This window comes from Oncorhynchus tshawytscha, linkage group LG08 (assembly GCF_018296145.1).
Source record: "Oncorhynchus tshawytscha isolate Ot180627B linkage group LG08, Otsh_v2.0, whole genome shotgun sequence".
NCBI lineage: Eukaryota > Metazoa > Chordata > Actinopteri > Salmoniformes > Salmonidae > Oncorhynchus > Oncorhynchus tshawytscha.
The window spans coordinates 64,501,691-64,514,337 of NC_056436.1; the positions used below are offsets into that span (position 1 = coordinate 64,501,691).

The 12,647-nt window shown below is 43.5% G+C and overlaps 1 protein-coding gene across 1 annotated transcript; it reads right to left on the reverse strand.

Annotated features, from left to right (window-relative positions):
• Window positions 1-9,338: 9,338 nt before the first annotated feature.
• Window positions 9,339-12,647, reverse strand: LOC112236184 (high mobility group protein 20A-like). The gene is made up of 3 exons (XM_024404769.2): window positions 10,307-12,647; window positions 10,002-10,128; window positions 9,339-9,846 (listed from the first exon to the last, which is right to left on the reverse strand). The coding sequence occupies exons 1-3, from the start codon at window positions 10,349-10,351 to the stop codon at window positions 9,716-9,718; spliced, it is 303 nt and encodes a 100-aa protein (XP_024260537.1). The 5' UTR covers window positions 10,352-12,647; the 3' UTR covers window positions 9,339-9,715.

Here is a 12,647-nt window from a genome sequence, read left to right on the forward strand (position 1 = left end):
GAACCTTTCATAATGTTGCCAAACAAAGACTCAACAAACTTACCTGAGACTCCCTGTCTCTGCCAGTCTGTCCCTGCCTATCAGTCTCTGTCAGTCTGTCCCTGCCCATCTGTCCCCAGCTCTGCTGTCTGTGTGCCCTCTGTTGCCTGATCTGCCTAATGACATCATTGTGAAATGTTTCCATTAGCATTTCACTTCTTTCTAATGAACATTTTATCAACTAGTCTTAGGCTACTAGGATTCTTGCTTTGCGTTTTGGTGTACTGAAAAATACTCTGATTTCTGTCTTTTTACTTTTTTCTACCTGGCAGGCTGGCTAGCTGCACACACACACACACACACACACACACACACACACACACACAGTGTGTAGGTTATTTACAGTAGGAGATGGGCTTCTATCATCTTATCTTCTATCATTCTATATGGGCTTCGATCTTAAAGGTAGCTAGCAAATGTGAAATGGATTGCAGTGACAAGAGTTGACAGCTGTGTGAGTTCACCATTTACACAACATATGCTGCAACCTTTTGTCATTTTAATATAGTATGTTTCATATTGGCTGGCTTCCAACAATAGCTGAATTTGCAGAGCTACCGAGCACCAATTCCGTTTCTGTGGTGTTTGCTATAGACTTTGCTATTGTCGGGTTACTCCAAGATCAGCACAAGTGCTTCAAAGTCCCATAGCGACAATTTAGTTTTTGCAACGAGACCATTAAAGATATTTAAGACAATGGTAGAAGAGAGTGTAGTTCTGTTCAGTTGGGAGTTCAGTTTATCTCTAACCTGATCACAGGGACTTTGAAGCACTACAGCTGCATGTTGATCTTGGAATAAACTGACAATAGCAATGATTCCATTATTGACGACGCCACATAAATGGAATAGGTACTAGCTAGCTTAATAGTTAATGTTTGCTCGCTAGCTCTGCAAATTCAGCTAGTGTGTGTGTAAACCCTGCCAACATAAAAAAAAACATTGCTATGGCGCGATTGACTGGAATAACCTCACGTCAGTTATGTGCATTGAGTGCCTTTCAAAAAGTAGATACGAACCCTCTGTTACCTGCCAGATAAGGAACTGGCAGTGGATCAAGCCATTGTGAGGCAAAGGGCGGGGGGTCGCAATCTTTTGTAACTTTTGTAACTTAAAAACACGCTATTAAGTGTCTATAATCAGCACAAGTGCTTTCATTGCGCATTATTAATATTATTTTTCCCAGGATGGGGGGTCGTGTCCCCCCTGGGATTTCCGCCTATGGAAAGGATGTTTACGAAAAAAATATTTGACACTTCTGTTTTCTCAATGACATTAAAATCAGCATTGAAAAAAGGCGCACATTTAAATGTGTTCCGCCTGAGTGAGTCTGACCACAAATCAGAGACTTGTCTCCACAATGTCTGTGCGACAGTCACTCCCTCCTTTGGCATTGGGGGATGTGTGTGGTAGTGTCTGGAACCATTGTATGTCATCTCTGATGTTGCACTTATCCTGGGATAGTGTATGACCTAGAGGCTCACTCCCCTCAGTGAGCTTGTCCAGGAGTGGGGTCAAGAAAGGGTTTTACTTGAGATGGGAGTATCTGGAGTTGACAATTGACTTATGCCATTGGTCGAGTTGGTGTTTTTGTTTTATGAGTACCAGGAACGAGATCGGAACCTTGTTTTAGGGGCCAAACTGAACGATAATTTATAGCAAATTCTATCTTGCTACAGGATACTCCTTTCTCATTTCAAAAGTCTCACCTTGTGACTCGTTCCAAACATCTGTGGTTTATGTAGACTAGGTGGTTGGATCTTTGCTATAAAAGATCTCAGTAGCCTTTGTGTTGTGTTGGCGCTCTCAACGGATTATCAGAGACGGTGATTCGTCGACCAGGCATCACTATTGCTAAGCTCTCACTATTAAAGATTTAGTTTAAGTATAACTCTGACTTGTGTGCTAAGTTTGTCTCTCCTCATTTGATAGTAAAGAAATGAACCACCACACTATTCATCTGAGAGTGGCTACATTTCTCCAGGCCCGTCCCTCAGCAACCGTTTTGTTCTGGTTTCATCTGTGGATTGGCCCTTTAAACAGCTGCATATTATCAACATATCATAGTGTCACCAACAAATAGGAAAACAATAGGCCTATAGCAAATGCAGCATATGGCATTCATTTTTCACATGTATATAGCACTTTTCAGTAGGCCTCAAAGCATGCCATTCCATGTGCACAGAATTTATTTTTCAACTCGAATCAATGAGCACAATCAGCCCTCCATGACAACAAAATCATAAACCACATGGGTAGGGCTGGCTAATAAGTCCTTAGTTTTGGGGTCATGTTCAGGTAAAACAATTTGGCTAATCTTTATTTTCAAGTCCTATTCTTGAAGATCAAGGGGTATAACATTTATTGGAATTTAAATTTATTGGGATATAACATTTATTGACATTTTGTACAGGTAACTAGTAACTGTAACGGATTACATTTAGAAAGTAATCTACCCAGCCCTAATGGTCAGCGCATGAAGCCTCCCCTTTAAACTAGGCATAATAATGCATAATACAGCAGTCATATATCCTAATAATAGGCCATTGAATATGGATGATACCCAATTAACCTGTGGCCCTTTGAAGTGGACTGAATGTGACAACAAAAAAAACTTCAGAGCTTTGGGTCCTAGCCTGTTCCTTTTGCTTCCCTTTTTCTCTTATAACTGGTAACTGCCTGCTCATCCAGTCCAGCAGGAGTTCAGGACAATCCATGCAGCTGCATACTCACTGTAAAAACCAACACCCACAGCACACTTGGACTGACTATGTGAATGTTTGAATAGCAGGAGCGTTTGCGTAATTGAACATCACCTAGCAGTATAAGTATGTACAGTGCATTCGGAAAGCACTCAGACCCATTTACTTTTTCCACAGATTTGTTACATTACAGCCTTATTCTAAAATGGATTCAATATTTTTTTCCCTCATCAATCTGCACACAATACCCCATAATGACGAAGCAAAAACAGTTTATTTTTTATTTTTGGGCAAATGTATATATAAAAAACATATTTACATAGATATTCAGACCCTTTGCTATGAGAATCGACATTGAGCTCAGGTGCATCCTGTTGCCATTGATCATTCTTGAGATATTTCAACAACTTGATTGGAGTCCACCAATGGTAAATGCAATTGATTTGACTAGATTTGGAAAGGCACACGCCTCTTTATATATGGTCCCACAGTTGACGGTGCATGTCAGAGCAAAAACAAAGCCATGAGATTGAAGGAATTGTCCGCAGAGCTCCGAGACAGGATTGTGTCGAGACACAGATTTGGGGAAGGGTACCAACCAACATTTTTTTCCAGCATTGATGGTCCCCAGTGGCCTCCTTCATTCTTAATTGGAAGAAGTTTGGAACCCCCAATACTCTTCCTAGAGCTGGCCACCAGGCCAGGTTGAGCAATTGGAGTTGGTGGTTGGTGACCAAGAACCCGATGAGCTCCAGATTTCCTCTGTGTAGATGGGAAAACCTTCCAGAAGGACAACTATCTCTGCAGCACTCCACCAATTAGGCCTTTATGGTGGAGTGGCCAGACAGAAGCCACTCCTCAGTAAAAGGCACATGACAGCCCATTTGGAGTTTGCCAAAAGGCAACTAAAGGACTCTCAGACCATAATAAACAAGATTCTCTGGTCTGATTAAACCAAGATTTAACTCTTTGGCCTGAATGGCAAGCGTCACGTCTGGAGGAAAAGTGGCACCATCCCTACGGTGAAGCATGGTGGTGGCAGCATCATGCTGTGGGGATGTTCGTAAGTGGCAGGGACTGGGAGACAAGTCAGGATCGAGGGAAAGATGAATGGAGCAAAGTACAGAGAGATCCTTGATGAAAACCTGCTCCAGAGCGCTCAGGACCTGGGGCGAAGGTTCACCTTCCAACAGGACAGTAACCCTAAGCACACAGCCAAGACAATACCGGAGTGACTTCGGGACAAGTCTCTGAATGTCCTTGAGTGGCCAAATCAGAGCCCAGAAATGAACGCGATCAAACATCTCTGGAGAGACCTGAAAATAGCTGTGCAGCGACACTCACCATCCAAGTCTGATAGAGCTTGAGAGGATCTGCAGAGAAGAATGGGAGAAACTCCCCAAATACAATTGTGTCAAGCTTGTAGAGTCATATCCAAGAAGACTCTAGGCTGTAATCTCTGCCAAAGGTGCTTCAACAAAGTACTGAGTTAAGGGTCTGAATACTTATGTAAATGTGATATTTTACTATTTTATTTTTAATTTTAAAAAATCTAAAAATCTGTTTTTGCTTTGTCATTATGGGGTGTTGTGTTTAGATCGATGAGAATATGGCTGTGACGTAACAAAATGTGGAAATAGTCAAGGGGTCTGAATACTTTCCAGATGCCCTGTATATCTAACAGTGAGCGTAAATGAGAGAGTCTGCCTGAAGTCCCACAGTGGTGTGATTGACACAGATTCCCTGGACCTGGATGGATGAATTACACACGCCCAGCTGCCGGGCTCTCTGCCTACTGCTGTGGCCTGTCTGAGTGGCGCACACACACACACACACACACACACACACACACACACACACACACACACACACACACACACACACACACAACACAAAAAAAAAAAAAGAATTCTGCACGGTTTAGTGACACCTACACCACCCAATGTCACAGGAAGGCCATAAAGATCATCAAGGACAACAACCACCGGAGCCACTGCCTGTTCACCCCGCTATCATCCAGAAGGCGAGGTCAGTACAGGTGCATCAAATCAGGGACCGAGAGACTGAAAAACAGCTTCTATCTCAAGGCCATCAGACTGTTAAATAGCCACCACTAACATTGAGTGGCTGCTGCCAACACACTGACTCAACTCCAGCCACTTTAATAATGGAAATGGATGGAAATTGATTTTAAAAATGTATCACTAGCCACTTTAAACAATGCCACTTAATATAATGTTTACATACCCTACATTACTCATGTCATATGTATATGTATATATTGTACTCTATATCATCTACTGCATCTTTATGTAATACATGTATCACTAGCCACTTTAAACTATGCCACTTTGTTTACATACCCTACATTACTCATATCATATGTATATACTGTACTCGATACCATCTACTGCATCTTGCCTATGCCGTTCTGTACCATCACTCCTTCATTTTTCTTTATGTACATATTCTTTATCCCTTTACCCTTGTGTGTATAAGGTAGTAGTTTTGGAATTGTTAGGTTAGATTACTCGTTGGTTATTACTGCATTGTCGGAACTAGAAGCACAAGCATTTCGCTACACTCGCATTAACATCTGCTAACCATGTGTATGTGACAAATAACATTTGATTTGATTTGATATGCAGCCCATCGCTGCCGGGCCAAAGGAGGTTGGTTGGGGTTGGTAGACTAGGCCTCATGCTGAGGACAGCACACTAAGGTCGCGTTCCCCTGCTGAGACGTTGCATGCATCAACCAATGGTTGTGTGCCACATCATCGACTGTCTAATCGACTGACAGATTGCTATAACATATGATGTGGTTAGCCGATACGTAAAATACCTATCCAGGTGTTGTAAGATCTGGCATGCATCAGCAACGCCTGGGGAGCATGCCCTTCCACAGGTCGAGTTCAAGGTGTTGAAGTGCATCAACCAATGGTTGCATGACACGTCATCAAACTGTGCAATCGGGCATCAGATGTAGTGTGATGTTTGAGTGCGGGGTGGACAGAGAGAGATTGGCTGATAATGAAGGTGTGCCTTTGTATAATTTCAAGCCTAACCCTTTTCATCTTTTGTGTTGTGGAATGGGATGAGCGTGTAGAAACCCCGCTGCTGATCGACACACTGTCGGTTCTATTTCTATGGCTGTGCTAAGAGGAGCTGAGTGTAAAAACACTGCTGCTGATCTACACTGTCAGTTCTATTTCTATGGCTGTGCTAAGAGGAGCTGAGTGTAACAACACTGCTGCTGATCGACACACTGTCGGTTCTATTTCTATGGCTGTGCAAAGAGGAGCTGAGTGTAAAAACACTGCTGCTGATCTACACTGTCGGTTCTATTTCTATGGCTGTGCTAAGAGGAGCTGAGTGTAAAAACACTGCTGCTGATCTACACTGTCAGTTCTATTTCTATGGCTGTGCTAAGAGGAGCTGAGTGTAAAAACACTGCTGGTGATCTACACACTGTTGGTTCTATTTCTATGTCTGTGCTAAAAGGAGCTGAGTGTAGAAACAAGCCTCTGTCTTAATTCACTTTACATAACCAGCTTAAGATTTCAACATATTCATGAGTGTGTGACGTTATCAGCTTAACATATTCATGAGCATTAATGCTTTAAACTAATTAGAAACCAGCTTCTTTAGCGACAGTCCAAAGTGCTCAGATGGGACCTGAGAGAGATTGAGTTACATGGAGATTTAGATAATCAAGTGAAGCTACTGATACCTTCCCACCTCTCATCCACTTTCCATCTCCCTTCCCCCCAAACACACATCATCTCCTGGACCCCTATCTCTCCCCCAAGTCAATGTTCACAGTACAGTACAGGCTCTGAAATATCACCTCCTTTCCAAACCAAGTTCCACCCTGTCGCAGCCTGCCATTATTGATGTAATGCTTCATATGTACAGTTGAAGTCGGAAGTTTACATACAGTGGGGCAAAAAAGTATTTAGTCAGCCACCAATTGTGCAAGTTCTCCCACTTAAAAAGATGAGAGAGGCCTGTAATTTTCATCATAGGTACACTTCAACTATGACAGAGAAAATGAGAAAAAAATCCAGAAAATCACATTGTAGGAATTTTAATGAATTAATTAGCAAATTATGGTGGAAAATAAGTATTTGGTCACCTACAAACAAGCAAGATTTCTGGCTCTCACAGACCTGTAACTTCTTCTTTGAGAGGCTCCTCTGTCCTCCACTCGTTACCTGTATTAATGGCACCTGTTTGAACGTGTTATCAGTATAAAAGACACCTGTCCACAACCTCAAACAGTCACACTCCAAACTGCAATCTGGCTGGGAGCTACATCACACATGAGCACACTGGCTGAGCTGGGCTTCCTGTTACAATGTAAAGCTCTTTGAGCTCTTGGAAAAACACCATGTAAATCCTATCTTTCATCATTATCACAGCAGCATCTCAGTCACAAGTTACCACTCCTGTCAAAATGGCGCTGTGATACTCAGGCTTGGTTCCATTCTGAAAAACTGCTCCCTTCCCTACAAAGTAGTGGATACTAGGGCCACATTCATTATGTTGCTGACACATACAGATGTTAATCTACTCAGTCACTGTCCGTTCTCACACGACCCCTGGCTGGTTGCTATGGTTACCTGAGGTTCCCTTCTTCCTGTGCGGCTCTGCTCATCAATTCGTCAGGGCAGCGATGGGCAGAGCCTGTTTCTGCAGAAGCCTGTTACCTAGAGACAGGGCTGCGTCAGTTCTGTAAATACTGTAACTCTTTCTATTGAATACAAATCATATTTCTGTTACCATAGTCGACATCTCTCTTTTTCTTAATCGCCATTCCTTCCTGATCCCTGATTTGAATGAACTGTATAATAGCTGACATCAATACAGTGAATACCTAACATGAGGCTGGACCCTGTCCTATCATTTTAAACCAGTCACCACCTGACGGGGACAAGGAAAGGATGATAGAGCTGATAGGAGGGTCAGAGAGTCTATTGTCTGGAACAAAACACTACTGTGATCTCGACCATGAACCACTAAGTAACTGATGCTAGCTCCAGCCCCGCTGTTCTCCATCTGTAACCCTCCCTGTCCTGGCTGGGCGAAGACCTAACACCCTGATGGAGATTAGCACAATGAAAGGGATTGGCCTCATAACAAGCAAATTATTCCAAACCTCCGGCTTGAGTTTATTACCCAATCCATGGGAACACGTGTGTGTGTGTGTGTGTGTGTGTGTGCGTGTGTGTGTGTGTGTGTGTGTGTACTTATATTACTATCCTCGTGGGTACCGGAAATCCCCACAAGGATAGTTAAACAAGGAACATTCTCCCACGTGGGGACATTTCCCAAGTCCCCAAGAGGACAAAGGCTATTTTAGGGTAAGGGTTAGAATTAGGGTTAGGGTTATGAGTTAAGGTTAGGGTTAATGTTAGGTTTGAGGGTTAAGGAAAATCAGATTTTGAATGGGGAAAATATGTGTAGGTCCCCACAAAGCACATTAAGACCAAACATGTGTGGGCGTGTGTGTGCATTCAGAAACACAAGAGCAAAGGTACTACACAGAAAGTGTGAATGGAAAGTGCCCGAGCAGTAAACACCCACATCCCCTCCAACTGGATGCAGTAATCTACTAATCAGGTTTCATTTATAGAACTGCTGCCCTCTTTCCTGTCTCGCTCTCTCCCACTCTTTCGGTCTCTCTCTTTTTATTTCCCTCCATCTGTCATGTCCCGCTCTTTCTCTCTGTCACCTCTGTCTGTTTGGAACAGCAGTGGTTGCAGAGTGAGGGTGTGGAGCTGACAGGCCAGCAAACTGTTTGTGTCAAAGTTATAAATGTGGTCAGTGCTGGTCAGTAGCTCTTACGCTTCATGTGTCTGAGCAGCAGCTCCTGCAGCACACTGAAGTCCAGCGAGGACAGACCCAACGTACGAGCCAACTCTGCCTCCTCTTCATCATCCTCCTCTTCCTCCTCCACAGGGCCTCTCTCCATCTCTGGAGCCTGCTGTTGGCTGCCTGTGTCCTTCTCAAACTCCTCTGAGCAGAAACACACACAATGTCAAAACCATACTCTCCAAAAATCCTACAGTATAGACTATGGCTTTGAATGTATTTGTGTCTCTGTTCATTGGAGTAACTATGCTGAACAGCACTTTAAAAAGAGAACCTGACTGACTAAGTCCTATACACCCATCTAATGGTGAAATACTGCTATTGCATCAGTTTCCAAATATGATAAAGGCTTGCACATAGAACGTAATCTGATATGCACCTCACTCGCATGCACGCACGCACGTACGCACGCCTTGCACGCACACACACACACACAGACACACACACACACACACGCACAGAGACCTGTGAGGGCCTGCAGATGTTGTTTGCCCAGAAGGTGTTCTTTCTTGTTGTGCAGAAGAGAGCTGAAGTACTGATTACAGGTATGACAGAACAAATCACTACAGTCAGACCCCTGAGAGAGACTGAGAGAGGGGGAGAGAGAGGGGGGTGGCAGAGAGAGAGAGTGGGGGAGAGATGGAGGGGGTGGCAGAGAGAGAGAGTGGGGGAGAGGGAGAGAGGGGGATAGAGAGAGAGGCCCTCGAACCAATTTCACCAAAAAACATGTTTGTTTTTGGAACTCAGTCGGGGTCTCAACTTAAATTTGAATGTGGGAGCTGTAGTAATTAAGCCTGGTCGAATTATCGACCAGGGTAAGGCCCATTGATCAACAGGTATCATATTAAAAACTGCAAACATTTGCCTCCACCCTATTGCAAGATGTGCAGAATTGCATGAAATTAGCTGTAAAACTGCAAATGTTTCTCTCAGCCCTATGGCAAAATGTGCAGAATTGGAGAATTGGAAGAACGAAACTACAAACTCTTCGCTGTCACGAAGGGGGCAGCTAAAATGTTTTGCTCGTAAGGAGGGGGGTACGAACACGAGCCCCTGCTGCCCCTCATGATGAGTTCCGTTTTTTGTGGCCCCCACCCCATCAAAGATGCCCGTCCCTGGTCAAAGTGAAGGTCAGAATGGCTTGTGTAGAAAGAGGAGCAGTTAAGTTACTATCTATGGGATCCGGAGCCATGGTCTCCTCCTCCATCTCAGTGTCAGCTCCCTGGGGTCCTGATGACAACAAAACATAACAACAATCATCAACAAACACCATCAACAGCAACCAACATAGAGCTCATCTAATTACATAACTACTACACCCTAGAGTCTAGGCACTATGCTACACACTACACAAACATTGTACACAAACAGCATTGAACACACACCACAGAGCTTTGGTCCCCTGCTCAGGGCTTTCTTCCGCAGGAAGTCTTTGTATGCCTCAGTGTTCTGGTAGTCTGTCAGCCCTGTGATGTCATGCTGCTTGTCCTTCTCTGCCTCTTGGTTCTTCTTCTACAGGAAGACATATAGGATGTTATAGGATGTTTCGGTTAGAATTTCAAGTTGGGGGTTAGAGGTCAGGGTTCAGACTTTCTTGTCATCGGGGCCAAGTTGGGACCACTGCAATGTACAGCCAGAGCATAAGGGTGGGAGGGGTTAGGGATTAAAGGTTATGGTTGAGGGGTCAGACCTGCTTGTCGTTGGGGCCCAGTTGGGACCACTGCAGCCCCAGCATGCGGCTGATCTCAGTGAAGGGGAGGTCCGGGTGCTCCTCTCTCAGCTGCAGCTTCTCTTCTCGTTCACAAAAATAACATACCTGAGCTCAAGAGAGAGAGAAGGTCTTCACAATAAGAATAACTCATTATGTTCCACATCTCCTCTCCTTATGAATGAGTTTGAGAGTGTGTGTAATGTGTATGTGCAGGTGTGCATGTCACTGGCATACCGGACACCCCAGCAGGCCCCCACAAGGTAGGGGGCCCATGAGCTCAGAGGGCCCACCACCTGGTGTCCACGTCTATTTGTTTCATTGAAGAAATCATTTTGACAGTAAACCTCCAAAACGTCATTCATAAACCTTTTTCATTTCCATATGTTCTAGGAAGCTAAGTGTTAGTTTCTTGGGCTTCAGGAATGTGACTTAAAGAGTGCCTCAGGCCTTGGAAAAGAAAATATTTAACTGATTGAAAGGGGTGAACAAATGCCGTGGTCAAGGCTACGACGGCGCCAGTGCAATGAGTGGTGCTTACTCAGGTGTTCAGAAGCGCATATCAGAGCGAGAGCCTAATGCTTCTCAGGTACTTCTTTAGGAGTTTTAGTTCAGAAGAGAAATGTCTCTGCGGAAGCGACAGTTACAGGGAGGGTAAAAACAGCTTGATTGCCGTAGCAACACCAGGGGAACTGGGCAGAAAGGGGGGGTGGTGTTTCAAATACAGCAGTTCTGCAACAGTTCTGAAGCCTCTTGTTCTCCTTAATTGCCGGCCTGAACACGTTACGGGAAAGAGAATAACTGTACAGGAAGCTCTGGGGACAGGTTGTCTAGACACTGGAATGCCAATCAATTGACGGATGCAAACAGATTACCATTAATGGACAACAAGTTGAGGGCTTGAACAGAAGAGGTTTGCGATTTCGTTCACACTGGTGAACCAGCGTTTGAGTTGTGTGGTTGCATACATCATTCAAGACTAAGTTTAAATTGTGTCCAACGCAATGGACATACAATATAATGTACAATGTCTCAGGAAAGTATGTCTGGGTTGGCAATACTCATAGAAAACAGTCGGGCCTGCAACCTGGACTTAAAGACCGTGGTGAAAACATTTGCACAAAAAAATATATATAACTCCTATGGGCCTCTACATAGAAAAAACAGAGAAGCACAGACACAGATATACTTTTTTAGAAGAGAAACAAAGAGAGAAAGAGACACAGACAGAGACAGAAGCAGCAATGAGGACTTCAGATGACTTGGGGTCTCTCAAGTTGTAATTCATTTCATTTGATTAAATTTACCTTGAATGTTCCAGTCCATTTGTGTAGGCAAGTTCAACAATAAATAGTGGCTGAATTTATCCTCAAGTCTAGTTTTTTTCCTAATTGATAAGCTATTTGATGTGTAATTTTTACAAGTGTATAAATAGCTGCTAAATACAGTATATAGCTATAGGCTTCACTGCATAATGAATCAATCCCTAGGTAGCTAGTTGTGAGGGACTGTATTATTTGGCATTAATAGACTAGTTGGTATGCACAACAACTTTCTATCCAAGCTGGGAGAGAGCGCGAGAACAGCTCATGTCATGCAGGTTCAGGTAGCCTATACAGGACAGTTGTATAAATACAATGAAAAAAATAATTGGTAGCTGATTAATATGTTGTTGTATCAAATATTTATTTTACAATCTGCAATGTTTGAATTTCCAACTTTAGTCACTGAACAAGTAATTAAATGATTGGTATCATTGCTACACCGTGTGTATAGCTTCCTGAAATATTAGGCTTAACATGAGAACATGATTGTAATATTTGTGTTGTGGAGAAAATGACCAGGCAGGAGACGGCAGTACAGTTAGAAAAGAGCATGTGCACTTCCAATTGGGTGTTGTAACATAACACTCCCGTCATACATTCATGCTTAGTAACAGCATAGTAACTCATATATTTGTATTTTATTTAACCTTTTATTTAACTAGGTAAGTCGGATATAGATCACCAATACTACAATTATGAACAAATAGGCCGACCCAATAAACATTAGCTAGAGCAAAGCTATAGGCTACATGCCCTGGCACCACAGAAAGCCAATCATCGATATGATGGGCGGCAGCATAGACATGTTGCCATTTCAACACCATGGACAGCGATCGGTAGTTTATACTTTGTAGTGGCTGTCGAGCTGACGAGTTTACATTTCGGGGGGCGGTCGAGTTTTCACCCATTCCCCGCCCACCCCTCCAGAAATCTCTATCTCAGAGGGTAGTGCATATGGCCCAGTACGTCATCCAGGACCTCTATACCAGGCAGTGTCA

What these genes read in the sequence shown, in the direction of transcription:
- LOC112236184 (XM_024404769.2), bottom strand. Translation starts at nt 10,351, where the DNA reads ATGCTGGGGCTGCAGTGGTCCCAACTGGGCCCCAACGACAAGCAG. An exon ending in TGGGCCCCAACGACAAGCAG is followed by an intron (nt 10,129 to 10,306) that starts GTCTGACCCCTC and finishes GTCTTCCTGTAG; the next exon opens with AAGAAGAACCAAGAGGCAGA. An exon ending in CAGGGGACCAAAGCTCTGTG is followed by an intron (nt 9,847 to 10,001) that starts GTGTGTGTTCAA and finishes TGTTGTCATCAG; the next exon opens with GACCCCAGGGAGCTGACACT.